Genomic DNA, 20,447 nt, shown 5'->3' on the forward strand with positions numbered 1-20,447 from the left:
CCACCCAACATCTGAAGAGTTCAGATGCAAAACCCCCTAACTCCATTTCTGAAGACCTGCACTTCTATATTTTTAGAGAACCCCGTTGTTGGTTTGGTTTACATTCATGTACTTGATAATACATATAAATAGTTATATTACATAAATACAATTTAAAAATATGCATTTTTGATAGCTTTGTATTAAATAAAAATGAATTAAGATTATTTTCTGAAAAGGCACTTAGGGGGTTTTGCATCTGAACTCTTCATCTTTTTTTTTTTGACAGTGTATGACTGGATTCAGTTTTGCGCTGAACACCACATCCTTTACCACATCTATTAACAACTTTTTTTAAAGTTTCCATTTCATAAGAAGAGGCATGAGGGGTTGGTGGTGGGTCTCAGTGCGATGTGTTGAACCAACCTGCCCGACCGGTTTCAACCACTCAGGGCAGTACCATCAGAAGAGACAGACGCAGCAGGACAACTGTGGAATTCTCAAGGTAGGCTATGTTCCATTATAAGTTAAACTTGCATTTTTTTTCCGCACACCTCAGCTGGCAGGTGCGTCGGGGATGGCCCATGGGTCACTCAGCAGACAACTTGAAGAAACTCCCGCACACTGACCATTTAGCTGTTTTTTTCTTTAATGAACGATGTTTCGGGTACACCTTCATCAGGCAAGAGATTGCCTGATGAAGGTCTATAGGCCAGTCAATCTAAATTGCAATAGTAAGCATTCCATGTTTTTGTAATCTCTAGGTGTGTCTAAATGACACATTAAAAATCTACAGCTTTATATTTAGTGGAACATTCTTTTTTTCAAGGTCAAAGTTGGAGATTTCCCATTCATTTTCCCATAGGGAGTCAATATAGGAGATACTTGGGGAATAGGCTAAAATTTTAAACAATAGGATGTCAATTTGAAACCTTCACAGTAATTTACTCAAGCAAAGACAAAGATTTTGTATTGCATGTTGTCTGAAATATTATGATTAAATATGCAAATGAGATCACATCTACTGAAATATGTGATAAGTTATGCAACAACGGGCAAAACACAAAACAAATTGCAAAAGTAATTATTTACACTTTTTATTGATACTTAATCAATAAATGACATACTTTTTTGAAGGTCAGAAGTAGCAGATTTCCAATGCATTTTCATGCCATTCAGTGGGTAAAACCGGATACTTTTGACCTTGGGAAGGTGAAAGATACATCTTGCTGATGCGCTGGGACACATCATCAGTGATGTGATTCCTGAGCTCATTGGGTGTTTCGGGTCTTTCAACATCATACACCCTCCCCCAGGCGACCCAACTGGAGTTGATCAGACTCCAGCCTGTGTCCCAGCAGCATTTGTCCACGGATCAGCCCTCTTGATCCAAAGCCATCTTGTGGCTTTTTCTGCGGCTTCAGTTGCAGACCTAATGGCCTTCCTCTTTGCCTCCCCGGTGAGGCCCAGCATGGTGAGAACTTTGCAGAGGGACCGCCCTGCAAATCCTCTGCATCCCACCTCCAGGGGTTCACAGCAGGTCTTCCAGCCTTGGCTTCTGCACTCCTCCACCAGCTCCTGGTACTTGGCACGCTTCCGCTCGTTTGCCTCCTCCATGCGTTCTTCCCAGGGCACTGTGAGTTCCAGAATGATCAATTGCTTGGTGGAATCAGAAACAATGATCATATCTGGTCGGAGCCGTGTCGATGTTATCCTGGCTGGGATCTTCAGCTGTTTGCCAAGGTCCACATCCAGCTGCCAGTCTGTGGCAGTGGTGAGGAGACCTGCCCTGGCCCCTGCTTGGGGAGTGGGCTTTTCTCCCGCTCTGTGGAACCTGATGAACTTTGGCTTGCTGTGGCCTTTGGTGGTATTGATGGCCTTGGCTATACTCTCAGCAACCGCCTTCAGCACCTGGTCGTGGCGCCAGCGATAGCGCCCCTCACCAAGGGCTTTAGGGCAGCTACTGAGTAGGTGTTCCAGGGATCCCCGTCCTGGACACAGGGGGCAGAATGGTGTCTCAGCTTTGCCCCAGACATGGAGGTTGGATGGACTGGGCAGGACATCGTAGACAGCTTGGACTAGGAATCTGATGTTAAGGGAGTCTGCTCTCCAGATGTTAGGCCATGTGATCTTCCGTTGTAGAACATTCTCCCATCTAGTCCATGCTCCTTGTTGTCCCATTCCCACCATCCTGCTGGCTCGTTCTTCCTCCACGCCTGCCCGCACTTCCTGCTGGATGAGGTGTTGCCGCTCTTTTCCCTGGACCTTGTCCACCCTGGTTGATGGGAAGTAGCCAATGCCTGCGCGCCCTGAGGCTATGGAACCGACCAGTACCTTCTGCCTCAGTCGCGACTCTGCCACTTCCAGAGCCTTGTCCGCCCTCCATTTACGCCCTGTCCGCACCTGGATACCAGCCGATGCCACCTTAACATCCCTGGATTCTCTGTACTGCAGGGCTTCTCGAGTTCTGGTTACCATGAACTCTTCAGTGAGTCCACTGAATGGAAGCTGCAGGGTGTTGCTACTGCCGTACAGGGCAGCACTGCTCAGGCTTCGGGGTAGGCCAAGCCATCTTCGCAAGTAGCTGCTGATCTTTCTCTCCATGGCCTCTACGGTTGTGATGGGTACTGCATACACTAGCAGAGGCCAGAGGATGCGGGGCAGGATGGAATGCTGGTAAATCCAGGCCTTGAATCTCCCTGGCAAGCCCGATCTGTCAACACACCTCAGCCATCCCTCAAGCTCTTTGCTGGTCCTCTGAATGGAAGACGAGTCTTTGAGGCTGCAATCGAAGAGCTTCCCAAGGCTCTTGACAGGCTGCTGTGTAATGGATGGGATAGTGGCTCCATCAAGAGAGAAGAGGTACCTGTCTGTCACCTTTCCCTTCTTGAGCACCAGAGATCTTGATTTTGCAGGCTTAAAGCTCATCCTTGCCCATGTGATGAGCTTTTCTAGCCCTTGCAGAATCCATCTGCTGCCCGGGACAGATGTGGTAGTGACAGTTAGGTCGTCCATGAACGCTCTTATCGGAGGCTGACGTACTCCGGATTTTGTCAGGGGTCCCCTGCACTCAACCTCTGCTGACTTGACGATCATGTTCATTGCCAGTGCAAACAGGATGACTGAGATTGTGCAGCCTGTTATGATGCCCTTCTCAAGTCGATGCCAGTCCGATGTACCTGACCCAGCGGTGACTCTTAACCTGAAGTTGCTGTAATAGTCCAGGATAAGGTCTATGACTTTGGTGGGAACGTGATGTTGCAGGAGGGCAACCTCGACAAGCTTGTGAGGTATGGAACCGTACGCATTGGCCAGGTCCAGCCACAGTACGGTTAGATCTCCTTTCCCTTCACGAGCCTCTCTGATGAGTTGTGTTACCACTCCTGTATGTTCCAGGCATCCAGGCACTCCAGGGATCCCACCCTTCTGAACAGAGGTGTCAATATAACTGTTCTTCAGAAGGAACTCAGTTAGTCGTCGAGACAAGACACTGAAAAAAATCTTGCCTTCGACGCTTAGCAGCGAGATCGTCCTAAACTGACTGATGTCCTTTGAGTCCTCTTTCACCGGGATCCACACACCCTCTGCACATCTCCATTGGCCAGCCACTTGTCCCATGCGCCAGATCACTCTCAACAGCTTCCAGAGATGTCGCAGTAGTTGTGGACACCGTTTGTACACAGTGTATGGAACACCATTGGGGCATGGGGCTGATGCTGATCTGGCTCCCTTCACAACCTCCTGTATTTCAACTCAGCTGGGCTCCCTCATCCCAAACTCCACTGTCTGCACTTGCGGGCTAATGAGGGTCCTCTGTGGTCCAAGCTCCTGATCCCTGTCTGGTTCACTGAGGTTGTTGTGCAGAAAGGTGTTTGCCTCTGCCATTGAGCACATGAGGACACCACTCCGCTTATCACCAAGCAGCTTCTTGGTGAAGTTGAAGGGGTTGGAGATGAACGCAGCACGCCTTCTTGCCCTCTCCTTTCTTCTCCTTCGATGCCCTTCTGCACGTCGCAATGTCATCAGCTTCTTCCTCAAGATGTTGCGAAGCTCTTCCAGGGGTTGTTTCTCCTCTTCACCTGCAACCTTGTACTGCTTCTTGAGAGTCCGCAGTTCTTGGCGCAGTTTATGGATCTGAGTAGCGCGGCGGTTCAGTGTGAATCTGGTCCTGGGGTTCTTGCTCTCAATGAGGCCAAACCTCTCTGCTGCGTAGCTGACTATGATGGATGTCATGGTCTGGAGGCGTCTGTCCACTTCTCCCTTGGCGGTGGTTTCCAGGATCTGGCTTACATCTGGCTCCATCAAGAGAGAAGAGGTACCTGTCTGTCACCTTTCCCTTCTTGAGCACCAGAGATCTTGATTTTGCAGGCTTAAAGCTCATCCTTGCCCATGTGATGAGCTTTTCTAGCCCTTGCAGAATCCATCTGCTGCCCGGGACAGATGTGGTAGTGACAGTTAGGTCGTCCATGAACGCTCTTATCGGAGGCTGACGTACTCCGGATTTTGTCAGGGGTCCCCTGCACTCAACCTCTGCTGACTTGACGATCATGTTCATTGCCAGTGCAAACAGGATGACTGAGATTGTGCAGCCTGTTATGATGCCCTTCTCAAGTCGATGCCAGTCCGATGTACCTGACCCAGCGGTGACTCTTAACCTGAAGTTGCTGTAATAGTCCAGGATAAGGTCTATGACTTTGGTGGGAACGTGATGTTGCAGGAGGGCAACCTCGACAAGCTTGTGAGGTATGGAACCGTACGCATTGGCCAGGTCCAGCCACAGTACGGTTAGATCTCCTTTCCCTTCACGAGCCTCTCTGATGAGTTGTGTTACCACTCCTGTATGTTCCAGGCATCCAGGCACTCCAGGGATCCCACCCTTCTGAACAGAGGTGTCAATATAACTGTTCTTCAGAAGGAACTCAGTTAGTCGTCGAGACAAGACACTGAAGAAAATCTTGCCTTCGACGCTTAGCAGGGAGATTGTCCTAAACTGACTGATGTCCTTTGAGTCCTCTTCCTTCGGGATCCACACACCCTCTGCAGATCTCCACTGGCCAGCCACATGTCCCCTGCGCCAGATCACTCTCAACAGCTTCCAGAGATGTCGCAGCAGTTGTGGACACCGTTTGTACACAGTGTATGGAACACCGCTGGGGCCTGGGGCTGATGCTGATCTGGCTCCCTTCACAACCTCCTGTATTTCAGCCCAGCCGGGCTCCCTCATCACAAACTCCACTGTCGGCGCTTGCGGGCTAATGAGGGTCCTCTGTGGTCCAAGCTCCTGATCCCTGTCTGGGTCACTGAGGTTGTTGTGCAGAAAGGTGTTTGCCTCTGCCGTTGAGCACATGAGGACGCCACTCCGCTTATCACCAAGCAGCTTCTTGGTGAAGTTGAAGGGGTTGGAGATGAACGCAGCACGACTCCTTGCCCTCTCCTTTCTTCTCCTTCGATGCCCTTCTGCACGACGTAGCGTCATTAGCTTCCTCCTCAAGATGTTGCGAAGCTCTTCCAGGGGTTGTTTCTCCTCTTCACCTGCAACCTTGTACTGCTTCTTGAGAGTCCGCAGTTCTTGGCGCAGTTTATGGATCTGAGTAGCGCGGCGGTTCAGTGTGAATCTGGTCATGGGGTTCTTGCTCTCAATGAGGCCAAACCTCTCTGCTGCGTAGCTGACTATGATGGATGTCATGGTCTGGAGGCGTCTGTCCACTTCTCCCTTGGCGGTGGTTTCCAGGATCTGGCTTACATCTGGCTCCATCAAGAGAGAAGAGGTACCTGTCTGTCACCTTTCCCTTCTTGAGCACCAGAGATCTTGATTTTGCAGGCTTAAAGCTCATCCTTGCCCATGTGATGAGCTTTTCTAGCCCTTGCAGAATCCATCTGCTGCCCGGGACAGATGTGGTAGTGACAGTTAGGTCGTCCATGAACGCTCTTATCGGAGGCTGACGTACTCCGGATTTTGTCAGGGGTCCCCTGCACTCAACCTCTGCTGACTTGACGATCATGTTCATTGCCAGTGCAAACAGGATGACTGAGATTGTGCAGCCTGTTATGATGCCCTTCTCAAGTCGATGCCAGTCCGATGTACCTGACCCAGCGGTGACTCTTAACCTGAAGTTGCTGTAATAGTCCAGGATAAGGTCTATGACTTTGGTGGGAACGTGATGTTGCAGGAGGGCAACCTCGACAAGCTTGTGAGGTATGGAACCGTACGCATTGGCCAGGTCCAGCCACAGTACGGTTAGATCTCCTTTCCCTTCACGAGCCTCTCTGATGAGTTGTGTTACCACTCCTGTATGTTCCAGGCATCCAGGCACTCCAGGGATCCCACCCTTCTGAACAGAGGTGTCAATATAACTGTTCTTCAGAAGGAACTCAGTTAGTCGTCGAGACAAGACACTGAAGAAAATCTTGCCTTCGACGCTTAGCAGGGAGATTGTCCTAAACTGACTGATGTCCTTTGAGTCCTCTTCCTTCGGGATCCACACACCCTCTGCAGATCTCCACTGGCCAGCCACATGTCCCCTGCGCCAGATCACTCTCAACAGCTTCCAGAGATGTCGCAGCAGTTGTGGACACCGTTTGTACACAGTGTATGGAACACCGCTGGGGCCTGGGGCTGATGCTGATCTGGCTCCCTTCACAACCTCCTGTATTTCAGCCCAGCCGGGCTCCCTCATCACAAACTCCACTGTCGGCGCTTGCGGGCTAATGAGGGTCCTCTGTGGTCCAAGCTCCTGATCCCTGTCTGGGTCACTGAGGTTGTTGTGCAGAAAGGTGTTTGCCTCTGCCGTTGAGCACATGAGGACGCCACTCCGCTTATCACCAAGCAGCTTCTTGGTGAAGTTGAAGGGGTTGGAGATGAACGCAGCACGACTCCTTGCCCTCTCCTTTCTTCTCCTTCGATGCCCTTCTGCACGACGTAGCGTCATTAGCTTCCTCCTCAAGATGTTGCGAAGCTCTTCCAGGGGTTGTTTCTCCTCTTCACCTGCAACCTTGTACTGCTTCTTGAGAGTCCGCAGTTCTTGGCACAGTTTATGGATCTGAGTAGCGCGGCGGTTCAGTGTGAATCTGGTCCTGGGGTTCTTGCTCTCACTGAGGCCAAACCTCTCTGCTGAGTAGCTGACTATGATGGATGTCATGCTCTCGAGGCGTCTAGTCACCAGAGGGGGGTCACGCGCACCCCCTGTACTTGTTGTCGAAACCTATTTTTTTAGACTCCTCCATATGTCTAATTTACAATAAGAGATGTTAGCATTGCTGCAAATTGTCCCATGGGTGTTTTTCAGGGCTCATCTTGGAAACTGTGCAATAGCGATTTTTACAATTCAGACATTTGACTATTCAGATAACTTTTGAACCAGACATGGTACAAAGACAAATGAGACCACTTTTCCATATAATTCTAGCATGGGGAATTGATTGGAAGGGTCAATAGGTTCATAAAAACATGTTTAGACTACTTTCTAGGAGAAAAATGACTAAAATGTATCAACTATTCTAGAAATTCTGACAGGAACTAGTGTGTAGATTTTCAAAAATAGTGTAAAGATGACATTCATTGGAAGTATTTATGACTAGAAGATTTCTTTGACTCGAGGTGACTACCATACATGCTGTCATTAACATTAAAACATCCCTGCCACCTTTTAAGGCTATGCTTAGTCATGGTTGATGCGAAAAGCATAATATTAGCAATCAGATGCATTGATGACTTGACCCTTCCAAAGCATCTAAAAACAGATTTTTCAGTGGTTTACAATAGTATCAGAAGTACTTTGAACATAATAAATGTTTACCCAGTTTTTGGTGACGAGAAAGGCCTCAATTTCAAGATGGCCGCCACCAGGCCCACAAAATGAGCATTGTCTGAAAATTACCATACAATGACCAGGAATAGTGATGTTTGATATGTATTGTGATAATATAATATTCTTAATACCATGCTTACTTGATGGGCAAGTAATTATGAATAAAAGCTGCCATGTGTAGGCTCAGAATCTTGTGTAGCCAATACAGATAATAATATCAATATAGGTGTTTTACTCCATGTTTCTGACTTGATCAGTTCATGTTCTGAGTAATTGCATTACTGTATACCGCTAACAGCAATGTGAAATTCCCACTTTCCAGCAGTTCTGAAGATTTAGAATCAGAATACTTTCATTTGGTATTTCCTAACTCCTTGAAGTGGTGTTGGCAGCACAATGCATATCATTTCTCGCAAACAAATTCACCCTTTATTGCTTTAAAACATGCAACACACCAGCCAGCTCCTGCACATTGCTGTAATTTACCAGAAGAAGCCACCCCAATTTCCATGGTAACACAACATGCCCAAACACCTGTAGCAATAGCATTGTAGCGAAGGGGAGTAGAGTTGCCCAGCCGGGACTCGAACCCAGACCTTCTGGGGTAGTAAACTGGGACTTTGACCGCTACACCAAAGAGCCAGGCTTGTTGGCATGTCAGTCAGAACACACCCACAACCCTAGTGATGGTCACTCCATCACACTGCCTTCCCCTTCTGGAAGCGCACCCGTGCGCTTCACACACTCATGGGGTTCCCCACTCAACTGCCCATCATGCTTCTCCCATACAGTGTGCCCCATAATCAATGCTTCACCCATCACTGGGGTCCCTCATACTGGGGGTCCCTCACCTGCAATTACGGCTCACAAATAATGGGTACGCTTCCGATGGCCTCATGGTAGCCATCCCACTTCTGACAGCCGGGGACTCGAACCCAGACCTTCCAGGGTAGTAAACTGAGGCTCTGACCGCTACACCAAAGAGCCAGGCTTGTTGGCATGTTAGTCAGAACACACCCAAAACCCTAGTGATTGTCTCTCCATCACAAGCATAATAAAAGACGCAACAAATTCTCCGAACTCTGAATATCTATAGTAACATTGAAGGGCAACTCCTGCCAATTTCAATGTGCTGTTGTATTGCTCACGCTACCCTTGACTTGTCAGTACCCGGTGACGCCGCAGTTTTTGGCCCAGCCCTTTCTGAGATATGAGCTATTCTAATGGGGGCAACTTTTGTTTACATTTTTTTTTTTAAATGAGCATAGGCCTACTCCAAATATTTTCCCAAAAGGTATCACTGTTTGCCAGCTGTCTGCTGATGTTGCATAACCTTTTGGATGTTTTTGGGAATAAATAAAAATGTTTTTTTGAAATGTAAACAAAAGTTGCCCCAATTAGAATAGCTCATATCTCAGAAAGGGCTGAGCCAAAAACTGACAAGTCAAGGGTAGTGTGAGCAATACAACAGCACATTGAAATTGGCAGGAGTTCCCCTTTAAGCCAGGGGGTATACTGAGAACAAGGTTAAATGATAAACCAGACTCTGTTAACCAATAATGAGTGGTAAACCTGCTAATAGATATGCCTATTGTTATCCTTTAGTAAAGAACATTAGGGGTCCAGGCTCCAGATGATATACCTCTAACCTACTAAACCAGCTAATTAGTATACCCCCTAGGATGCACTCTGATTTAATATTAAAATGAAAGCTTTGGATTTGACCACCATTCTCTCCAGGCATCAGTGAGAAACACTGTGTCTGTGTCAGACTCTGTTTGTGTCAGACTCTGTGTCTGCCATAATCAACCCATGAAAACCAACTGGTCCAGACAATGGCCAATGTTGTGTGCTCAAAGACAGAGCAGAGTTGCTAAACACTCTCTTTACCAACAAGCCATGATCCCATCATGTTTTAAAGCGGCCACCATCAAAGTTGTGCCAAAGAAATCATTCCTATCCTGACGCATGCATCATGAAATGCTTTGAAGGGCTAGTAGTAGAGGGCTTGCACATCCAAAAACAAATCCATCCATCTACCCTCTTATTGTTCACATTGTATACTCAGCCAAATATCCCACAGAGGAGGTGATCTCTCCCGTCGTCCCAGCCCTATTCCATCTGTACAGAAAACTAATATGAGAGAATGCTCTTGACATATGAGGATGCTGGTCATGGATTGCAATTCAGCATTCAGCACCAGTACCTCATCTACAGACTGTACAATCTGGGTATCAACACCAGCCTCTGCAACTTGCTTCAAGACTTCTTTAGGCAAGCACCAAATTCCAAGAACCTCATTCATCATGACTCTCAGCACAGGGCACAAGGTTGTGTGCTCAGTCATCAGTGCAAAACAACCTTTAGTACCAATCCTCTTTGGAAGTTTGCAGATGACACAGCTCTGGTGGATGTCCTCGCCATGGGGTGATGAGACTCAGGAAAGAGGTTGACATTGTAAATGTGGTACAGACACAACAACCCAATACCCAGGGCACGCCCAACACCCTTCACACTCTTCACCCATCACTCGGTTTGTTACTGGTGTAGAGAGAGTGAACTACAGAAAATCCCTGGAGAGGTGCATGAGCGAGGTTCTCTACTGGGACACCAACCCTTTGTCACTGATGAAGCCCATTAATGCCATTGCTTCCTGTGTAAACTGGAATGGGTAAGTGCTTCACCACCCATCATGAACATTTGCTCAGCTAGTGCTACATATCCAATCATCTATGTGTGCTGTGGCAAGACAGTTGGGTGTGTCCTTCACAATGTCCAGAACATGCACGATATGTCAGGAGACATGTCAGTACACCAAGGTACATGGTTGGAGGCCGTAGGATGGCTTACAACCTAGCAGTGGGATTGCCAGAGCCCTGCAAAAATAAGCTTTTTAGGCCACTAATGTCAAATGCTCAAATGCTCAGGAGCAATAACAATTCTACAGTATTTATTTAGTGACTTTCACAACACCCAAGGTTGCTTTGCTCTGTGTGTGTGTGTGTGTGTGTGTGTGTGTGTGTGTGTGTGTGTGTGTGTGTGTGTGTGTGTGTGTGTGTGTGTGTGTGTGTGTGTGTGTGTGTGTGTGTGTGTGTGTGTGTGTGTGTGTGTTAGAGTTTGAGAGTGAGTCTGGAGATGTTTCTGAGATGGTAAAAAGCATATTTGGTGACTATTTTGATGTGGGACTGAATTGATAAATCCAAGATGAGCGTCAATCCAAGTGATCCTTAATCCAGTGAACTCAGAGAGCCATTCCAAGAGGATGGTGTTAGAAACTGTCTCAAAAGCTCCAGAGAGTTTCAGGATGATGAGGATGATTTCATTAGGAGGGTATGAGGGTCTGGTGTCCACAAGTGGGGCCTATTCCTACAAAGCAGCACTGTAGGGAGCGATTTGCATATACCAGATAACGTAAAGACTGGCACATTCACTATTGGTTCCCTGTGCTCTTCATAGATGAGAGCAGGTTCACACTGAAGACATGTGACAATGACAAAGTCTGGAGAGAACATGGAGAATGTTATGCTACCTGCAACATCTTTTATGAACAGCACAAGGTGCAGATGTTGAATATGTCATTTTTATGTCCTTTTGTATATACAAATTGCTTCCAACGGTGCTGCTCAGAAAGCATAGGCCCCACGTGTGGATACCAGGCCCTTATATCTTCATCATGAAGTCTGTTTCTGTCCAAGTACTTCTGATACTATTGTAAACCACTGAAAAATCTGTTTTTGGATGCTTTGGAAGGGTCAAGTCATCAATGCATCTGATTGCTAATATTATGCTTTTTGCATCATAGCCTTAAAAGGTGGCAGGGATGTTTTAATGTTAATGACAGCATGTATGGTAGTCACCTCAAATTAAAGAATGTTTCTAGTCATAAATGCTTGCAATGAATGTCATCTTTACACCATTTTTGAAAATCTACACACTAGTTCCTGTCCGAATTTCTAGAATATTTGATACATTTTAGTCATTTTTCTCCTAGAAAGTAGTCTAAACATGTTTTTATGAACCTATTGACCCTTCCAATCAATTCCCCATGCTAGAATTATATGGAAAAGTGGTCTCATTTGTCTTTGTACCATGTCTGGTTCAAAAGTTATGTGAATAGTCAAATGTCAGAATTGTATAAATCGCTATTGCACAGTTTCCAAGATGAGCCCTGAAAAACACCCATGGGACAATTTGCAGCAATGCTAACATCTCTTATTGTAAATTAGACATATGGAGGAGTCTAAAAAAATAGGTTTCGACAACAAGTACAGGGGGTGCGCGTGACCCCCCTCTGGTGACTAGACTATTCGGAGGCTCCACTGCTCGGAGGGGCTGGGCACTGTGGGGTGCTTCCTGGCCGGGCTCCTCCTGCGTCTCACCAGGACCAAGTCCTGTGCGTTGCTGTGTGTTCCCCTGGTCCCTGCATTTCATCCTGGCCAGATGTATTTTGAGGCCACGCGCGTTCTTGCACACTTTTCCGCAGATGCATTGTGCATTCGTAGTCGAGTTTCCATTGCCGAGTGTCGATGCCGTAAGGTCTGTCCGGATGGGGATCTCATTCTCCCCCCCTCTCGGGATCCCCTGGGGGTATATCTCAGAAGGCTTTTTCGTAGCAGATTTGGGTTTCCCCCTCACGGGGGACACAGGTTGGGGTGCTAACCCTTCCTGCCCTTCCTGGTTGGGGTGCTAACCCTTCCTGTATGTTCCACTGAAATGATGAAAGTAGATTTTTAATATGTGATGCAGAGGGGTTGAAGGATCAATGTAATGTATGAACCATTACTATTGCAATTTGTTTTATGCTTGGTCTGATACCACAGATTTTATCACATATTTCAGTACATATGACCTCATTTGCATAATTTATCATCATATTCCAGAAAACTTGCAATACAAAAATTGTTTGCCTGAATGTGAGTTACCAACTGTGAAAGTTTCAAATGAATATGCCATAGTCTAAAATTTTGCCCTATTCACCTTTTATTTCATATAGTATATTCTCTCCCTATGGAGAAATGAATGGGAAATCTGCCAACTTTGACCTCGAAAAAAAGTATGTTCCACTAAATATAAAGCTGTAGATTTTTTTATATGAGATACAAGGGGGTTTAAGGATCACTTAAAAGTAGGAGCCATTGCTATTGCCATTCGTCCCGGGTTTTGGCCTTTTTAGAGCTAAATTGACTGGCCTACTAGTACCGAGACGTCGTTCATTAAAGAAAAACAGAGAAATGGTCAGTGTGCAAGAGTTTCTTCAAAATGGTCTATTATAAGGAAAATATTGTGTTCATCCAGACAAGAACATAGTCTAGCAAAAAGGGAAAAATATGTGCAGAGCTTTATGTTTACTTTAATATATGGCTCAGAGTAGCCAAATTTGACTGAACACGGGTATTGTGTGTGTGTGTGTGTGTGTGTGTGTGTGTGTGTGTGTGTGTGTGTGTGTGTGTGTGTGATCATGCTAGTCAATCTAGCTAAAAATAAAGCAAAATCATGGGATACATTGCAATAGTAATGGTTCCTACTTTTAAGTGATCCTGAAACCCCCTTGCACCACATAGGCCTATTATAAATCTACCAATTAATAATTACTGGAACATATTGTTTTACAAGAGATTTCCCATTCAATTTTCCATATCTACATTTTTAATATGTCATTTAGAATGACATATTAAATTCAATATATCATTTAGAATAATTTGGAATGATTGCAATGTGTCCCGTGAAACGCTAGATTGACTGGCCTGGCTACATGTGTATGTGTATGCAGTATGGTTAATATTAATAATATGTGTGCAATGATGTGTGTAATGTCCATGGTTTTTTTTCTGTATTTATGTACGTAAGTATGCTACTGGACACCGTAATTTCATGCTCTACTCTATAGTGTGAATTCATTTCTGCATGTTTCAAACCATTTTCAGTTCAGAGGTTCAGACTGAGAAGCTAGGCCTACTGGCAGCACCATGTCAGCAGCGGTGACGGTTATTCAGCAGCAGCCTTTGATGTCAGGCTCCAACGTGTGGTCCACCGGCCTGTGTGACATCTTCGATGACATGGAGATATGTGAGTGTGGCAGGCCATCGTTGGTCTTAAACTTCGACTTTTTTCGCACACCTCAGCTGGCAGGTGCGTCGGAGATAGCACCATGGGTCACTCAGCAACAAAGAAAAAGAAACTCCCGCACACTGACCATTTCGCTGTTCTTTCTTTAATAAACGACGTTTTGGTACTAGACCTTCATCTGGCAATCTCGGAAAGAGATTGCCTGATGAAGGTCTAGTACCGAAAGGCCGTTTATTAAAAAAAGAACAGCGACATGGTCAGTGTGCAGGAGTTTCTTGAAGGCCATTGTTGGTAACACCCAGGGCTCGAGTTGTAGGGGGATGAGGGCATCTCATACTGTCCTGTCAATAAAGGCATAAAAAGTCCCTTAAAAAGAATGGGCTTTAAGTAAAGTGTTAGTCAATTGTTTTAGACGAACAATGAAGTATTTGCCCTACAGGTCTGAAGAAGAGCGGAGTCTCTGAATTATACTGGGGGGAGACAACCCGCTCCCACAAACATGTATAAACAATGATGCAAGGCTGGCAAAGTGAATTCCAAAGTGCTTGTAAAAAATGATATCAGTGATAAGTAATGATAACTTATATAGTTGAGTAGCTTTAGCTCATTAGCTCATTAGCTTTGGAACCAGCTTCCAGATGACGTAAAAAATGCACCCACTATTGATAGCTTTAAATCTAGACTCAAGACAAAGCTGTTCTCAGATGCTTTCCCCTAGCTTAAATACATTATTTAATTTATAAATTATTTTTATTTTAATGTTTACTTAATGTGTTTTATTTTATTTTATTATTATTTTTACCTTGTGTTTTATCTTAATGTTTTAAATGTTTTTTTACTCTAATTTATTTCCTTCTTTCTTCCCTGTTTCCTTTCATTTACATTTGTTAACTTTGTGAAGCACATTGAGTTGCACCTGTGTATGAAATGCGCTATATAAATAAACTTGCCTTGCCTTAATTCTCCTAGACACTACAATGGCAACAGCATGGTTTAACTTGAAATTTTAAGTTTAGCAGCTGCCTCAGAATTTCAAGTTAGTTTAAATCTTTATTGTAAGTTGTATGGAGTTTTGTGTGTTGATTGAACTCAAAGCTTCAATTCAAAGCTTCATACAACTCACAATAAGGAGTTAAATTCACTTGGAATTCTGAGGCAGCTGGGTTTTTTTTTTTTACAGAGCTGTCATACCGTCAACCAATGAAATTAGTTTCACAAATAATGTTAGGTTCATAAAACGTCTTGAATGACTGAAAGTTGTACCTGCTTGTGTCTTTGTGTGTCCGTGTAAACAGTCTGCTGTGCTGTTTGGTGCTACCCTTGCTTGTTCTGCAGGACTCTCAAGGAATTCGATGAAAATAATTGTCTATGTTGCATTGATGGTGGGGCTCCCTCCCCTGTCCACCTGGCCCTGCGCTACGGAGTCAGAAAGCAGTACGGCATACAGGTACACATTGGGTACATTCCAATATGAGACCTTGCTTCCTCCCCTTGTGCTTGTGGCCTCGTAAGCAATATGTCATGATGACATCACTGACAACAGCATTATATTTCAATATCTTGCAAAAGCTCAATTGTAAACTCATTTTCTCATTTGCAATTGGTATGGTGAATGAAAAACAGTCCCTCAAAAGTTGTTGTGGCTAGGCTGACAGCTGGGAAACTTTATTGTTTTTATCCACGGAGGAGGGGCCAGGAGGCAGGGTGAGGCCACAAGCACAACTGGAGGACGCAAGGTTTTTTTTTAGTTTTTTTTTTTTACCTCCGCCAAGGAGGTTATGTTTTTGGTCACACTGGTTTGTCTGTTTGTTTGTCTATCTGTCAGCAGGATAGCCTAACTCAAAAAGTCATAAACGGATTTTGACGAAACTTTGTGGAGTTGTTGGAAATGACAAAAGTCTTCAGCTGCTTCTTGAAGGAGTCGATGGAGCTGGCTGATCGGATCTCGATGGGGAGGGCGTTCCATCTCTTAGGCGCATAGGAAATGAACGCGGCGTCACCAATCTTCTTTTGCTGGGGGGTGGGAGTCCTTAGCAGCTTGGCATCAGTGGACCTGAGAGCTCAAGCAGGGGCATAAAAAGAGAGCATGTCAGAGATATAACTAGGGGCAAGTCCATTTAAAGCTTTAAATACTGTCAGCAGAATCTTAAAGTCAATTCTGTATGAGACAGGTAACCAGTGCAGGTCTGCCAAGACAGGAGTGATGTGCTCTCTCCTTCTGGTTCTTGTTAGGATTCTTGCCGCAGAATTTTGAATGAGTTGTAATTTGTCAATTAACTTTTTTGGCAGGCCAGAGAAGAGAGCATTACAGTAGTCTAGCCTACTGGTGACAAAGGCATGAATACATTTTTCAGCGTCTTGTCGGTGGGGCAAGCCGCACACTTTGTTGACATTTCTAAAATGGAAAAAAGCAGATTTTGTTATCCTGTTGATGTGAGGCTCTAAGCTCAAATCCGAGTCTATGACCACACCTAGGCTAGTAACCTTATCTTTAATATGCATGCTTAGGTCACCTAGACTTGAGTGGAGTTTTGCACATTTTTCCTTAGGGCCAATGATTACCTTTTTTGACCATTTCCTGTACAGTGCACCTTTAAAGGGACACTGTGTAGGAAATGGTCAAAAAAGGTGCAACTATGCTGCTCATTGAAACTGGGTTGGTTATCACCAAATTTGATATTTACATGAAAGTTTACGGAGTAATAAACAAATATTTTCTAGTATGGTCCAAGTAGAGTCATTTTTGCATCTAAAAATGGCTATTTTTGGAAATTCAAAATGGCAGACCATGGAGAAGATCTCCCTTTTAGTTTTCATATATGAAAAGTGCAACTTTTCCAGTCATAATGAATACTTAGAATTTGATGGTGGTGGTAAGTAATCATGAAAAAGGTAAGATTAGTGAATGGGCAGCATGAATTCTGGAAATAAACAACTAAGAATCTCACACAGTGTCCCTTTAAGCCTCAGTGCACAGCATATAGTAATCATCATACATGTTTAAATGTCTCCCTTCTGATTGTTGTGTATCATTTACACAGTTGCTATTACCCTGCTGGTTTTACACCCTATCTGTGTGTGTGTGTGTGTGTGTGTGTGTGTGTGTGTGTGTGTGTGTGTGTGTGTGTGTGTGTGTGTGTGTGTGTGTGTGTGTGTGCTGTCTCCCAACGCGTTAGGGCACCCTCTGCAGTGACTGGTGCAAGGTGCTCTTCTGCAACGAGTGCTCTATGTGCCAGGTGGCCCGTGAGATCAAGCGCCGCAAAGGCCAACAGGCAACTATTGTGGTCAACGTCCAACCTGCTGCAGTACCAATGCAGAGTACAGCATATCCAGGACATCCAGGAGCTCAACACACGCACTAAAGCAGTGGGTGGTTCCCAGCCTTTTCAGCGGGGACCTCTTTTTGAGCTTAATGATAGTTTCGGACTTTTTTTGGACTTAATAGGCTAATAGTTTCCATCTCTAGCCTAGCAATGGAAAATCAATCAATACTAATAATACAATTATTGCCCAGGCAATTTTTGTCCATTAATATCGCTAATATTGCTACTAATATTGCTTTTCCATTATTAGTTTTTCCGCTAATATTGCTAGAAATCCACAGGTCAGCAAATACATCTATTAGCTGTTAGCTGCTAACTAGAGCATGACACGGGAGTGGATTTTCGCTCTCGTCCCATCCCGGTCCCAGAAAAAAAATCCCATCCCGTCCCGTCCCAGAGTGGAGTAAAAGAAACAAATCCCATCCCATCCAGTCCTGAAAAGAATGTCTCCCAATCTTGCCCACTCCCACTCAAAATCAATCCCACTCCCGTTTCATTGGCTTTTTAAATGTAAAAATAAGCAAGCATTCCCGGTCTCGTTCATTTTTATTCCCGCTCCTGCCCGTTCCCATTCATCTTTATTCCCGCTCCTGCCCGCTCCCTTTCATCTTCAAAATTTTGACTCCCATCCCGCGGGAATCCCGCAGGACCCGCGGGACCCACGGGAATTCCTGAAAAATGTCGTCCTCTACTGCTTCCCGTTTTCACATCAAGCACACGCGTAAGTCTATCTTACGATCGCCCCCAGCAAGTTTGAAGATATTGCACCTGACGCACGCATTTGGCTGCCGTGTCCAACATGCGCGAAATTGACATTAACTACGCATGTTAACGCATTCATGAACGAATCGTGCACGGGTTCGCGTATCTTGCAGCAAGCATACGGCACCTTTAGGTGGGATGTACCAAAATTATCTATTTTCTTCTAGACGGTCAATTATGTCTTTATTATCACTTCCTTTTTGTCTCAATATAATCATGCAAATAAAATGTTTTTCAGGCATGTCCAAATGGTATGAGTGTTGGTCTTTGGATATGAGGGTTGCTGGTTCAGATTGTGCTTACCAGTAGGAAGAATACCTTAGCTCCTTCATCCATGCACAGTAAATGTTGCGGTGTTAATTCAACACTTGGAGAGTTCATTTAAGTCCAAATGATGTAAAATCAACACTCTAAGTGTTAAATGAGCACTGCAGAATTTACTGTGTGGTTGAGCTGCCCTTCATGGTTGAGCTGCCAAACTTTTACTTACTTTTGCCAAACATATTGCTTCGAGGACTGTAACCAATACCCTGTGATAATGTGTGCAGAGCACATACAGTAGACCAGGGATGGGCAACTTTCATGATAAGGACAGCCACATTTTTTCATGGCCACCATCGGAGGGCCACATGACCACGTACGTGAGTGCTACTCGCAGAGATCGAGGTGCAGTTGGTTGCTCACTGACTGCACATTGTTTGGAAGGAATAGGAGTCTTCTTTATCGGCCAACAGTATAATTATTACAACAGATGAATTTACAGTAGTAGTTATGTAAAATAATCTGTTGTCCTTTTTATTTTTAAGTTATATTTTATCTAAGGGCCATACTTAGTGAGGAGGTGGGCCGCATGTGGCCCCCGGGCCTCCAGTTGCCCAACCCTGCAGTAGACGTTGAACATTAAGACTAGACGTGACACGGCCAGGGGAGTAGCAGCAAAAATGTGGGCCCTATGTAGTAGAGTCAGCTCCAATGGATCCCCCAGCCATATAAACATACACAAAGCACTGTGTGGGCCCCCTCTACACATGGGGCCCTGGTCACACTTTACCCCCCTGCAGGGCCGTAACTTTCAAATACTGAGGTCCAATGCTGCGTGCTGTACTGTTCATTTAGAATGCTTCAAACAGTTCAGTCAAACTCTTAAGTTTTTCATTAATCACTGCCTTGAAGATAAATGTATACTGACTGGATTTATCATAGTTGATCATAAATCGATTTTCATCATAGATACATTTTACATTACTGAAAAAAAATACAGAGGACATGACCAGAAATGGCCAAAAACTGTATGATATGAAGTGACACATTAATCAAGGACCGGATTTTAAATGTCAGGCTAAATATTTACTTGTATCTAGCATTATTTAGCAGCACACTCCAACTATTGTCCTTTTATAGTGTGTCAATGGCCCTGAGGAAGGTCAGTAGACTGAAAGCTTGACCTATTATTAAAAAGAACACAAAGGGGATTTAAGTGTGCAGACATTTTTCTTTCAATTTTACACAGTGTGTCGATGGACAATTTCACTTTATTAAGCCATATCTGACAGAGGTAAGCCCCCCTCTCCATTCATTTGCATTTCTCAGGTCTACCAACAAATAATGGCTGCCAGGATTACCATTACAATAGGGCGGTGTCTCCTCTAGTCTAAGGGCCAAAACATACCAAGGCGGAACGGAACAGTCGCAGGACGGACGCAGTCTTTCTGCTTAGTTTTGGCCGGCGTGCTTTTCTCTGCCTTGCACACTGACAGCGTTGGCGTGCGCAGCCACTGGCCAGTCCTGTTCAAAACCCTCCCCACAGCTAAAGCTAACGTGCTACATTGCCATTCATTTGAATGAGACACCGCCGGTTGCCAGCGTGAAAAATACGCTGGAGTTCTATTTTCCAAAAGCAGCGCGGCGCGGAGCCGGCTGAACCGGCGGTAGTTGGGCGTCAGCGGCGCGGGAGTGTGCAAGGAAGAGAAAAGCACGCCGGCCAAAACTGAGCAGAAAGACCGCGTCCGTCCTGCGACCGTTCCGTTCCGCCTTGGTATGTTTTGGCCCTAAGACCCCTAATATTCTACCTCTGTGTTCAAGCATTAGTCTGTCAAGTGTCAACTAACTGCAACGTAAAAAACAGAAGTTAAGAATGTGAAAACTTAACAAAAGCACAGTTCCCCTTACAGTTTGTCATTGATATAGACCACTAGATGGCGCCTTCAGACTTTTGGCATAGCAAGCCAGCAGTATTCACACAGACGGAGCAGATTTATTTAGCTGTGGCAAACCTCTCTGTGAAAGGACAGAAAAGGGACAGTGCTCTGACTATCCTCTTTCCTTTTATTAACATGATGCTGTTTGTCTTCGCATTTATCATTTTGTGTGTGACTAACAGTCTTTATGTATAAAATGTGTGTCTGTGATATTATTTCCTTGCTTGTAAACATATATCCTGCCTATTTTGGACACCAGATGTAAATTAGCCTTTGTGCTATAATCTGGCACATTTACATACTGTATATGT

At 45.0% G+C, this 20,447-nt stretch overlaps 2 protein-coding genes across 2 annotated transcripts; one reads left to right on the forward strand and one right to left on the reverse strand.

Moving 5' to 3' along the window:
- The first annotated feature begins 403 nt into the window (after positions 1-403).
- On the forward strand, positions 404-17,271 carry LOC134451930 (placenta-specific gene 8 protein-like). The gene is made up of 4 exons (XM_063202323.1): positions 404-484; positions 13,712-13,853; positions 15,149-15,300; positions 17,030-17,271. Exons 2-4 carry the CDS (start codon positions 13,754-13,756, stop codon positions 17,213-17,215), a joined length of 438 nt encoding a protein of 145 aa, XP_063058393.1. The 5' UTR covers positions 404-484; positions 13,712-13,753; the 3' UTR covers positions 17,216-17,271.
- Positions 1,196-5,704, reverse strand: LOC134452393 (uncharacterized). Its single transcript, XM_063202756.1, has 2 exons — positions 4,706-5,704; positions 1,196-3,252 (listed from the first exon to the last, which is right to left on the reverse strand). Exons 1-2 carry the CDS (start codon positions 5,663-5,665, stop codon positions 1,315-1,317), a joined length of 2,898 nt encoding a protein of 965 aa, XP_063058826.1. The 5' UTR covers positions 5,666-5,704; the 3' UTR covers positions 1,196-1,314.
- Positions 17,272-20,447: the final 3,176 nt, after the last annotated feature.

Source organism: Engraulis encrasicolus, chromosome 7 (assembly GCF_034702125.1).
Source record: "Engraulis encrasicolus isolate BLACKSEA-1 chromosome 7, IST_EnEncr_1.0, whole genome shotgun sequence".
NCBI classification, from domain to species: Eukaryota; Metazoa; Chordata; class Actinopteri; order Clupeiformes; family Engraulidae; genus Engraulis; species Engraulis encrasicolus.

Coding starts and splice junctions, on each gene's coding strand:
- LOC134452393 (XM_063202756.1), bottom strand. CDS start 5,665: ATGACATCCATCATAGTCAGCTACGCAGCAGAGAGGTTTGGCCTCATT. Junction 3,253..4,705: donor TACCTCACAAGCTTGTCGAG/GTTGCCCTCCTG, acceptor AAGCTTGTCGAG/GTTGCCCTCCTGCAACATCA.
- LOC134451930 (XM_063202323.1), top strand. CDS start 13,754: ATGTCAGCAGCGGTGACGGTTATTCAGCAGCAGCCTTTGATGTCAGGC. Junction 13,854..15,148: donor CTTCGATGACATGGAGATAT/GTGAGTGTGGCA, acceptor CCGTGTAAACAG/TCTGCTGTGCTGTTTGGTGC. Junction 15,301..17,029: donor GAAAGCAGTACGGCATACAG/GTACACATTGGG, acceptor CCAACGCGTTAG/GGCACCCTCTGCAGTGACTG.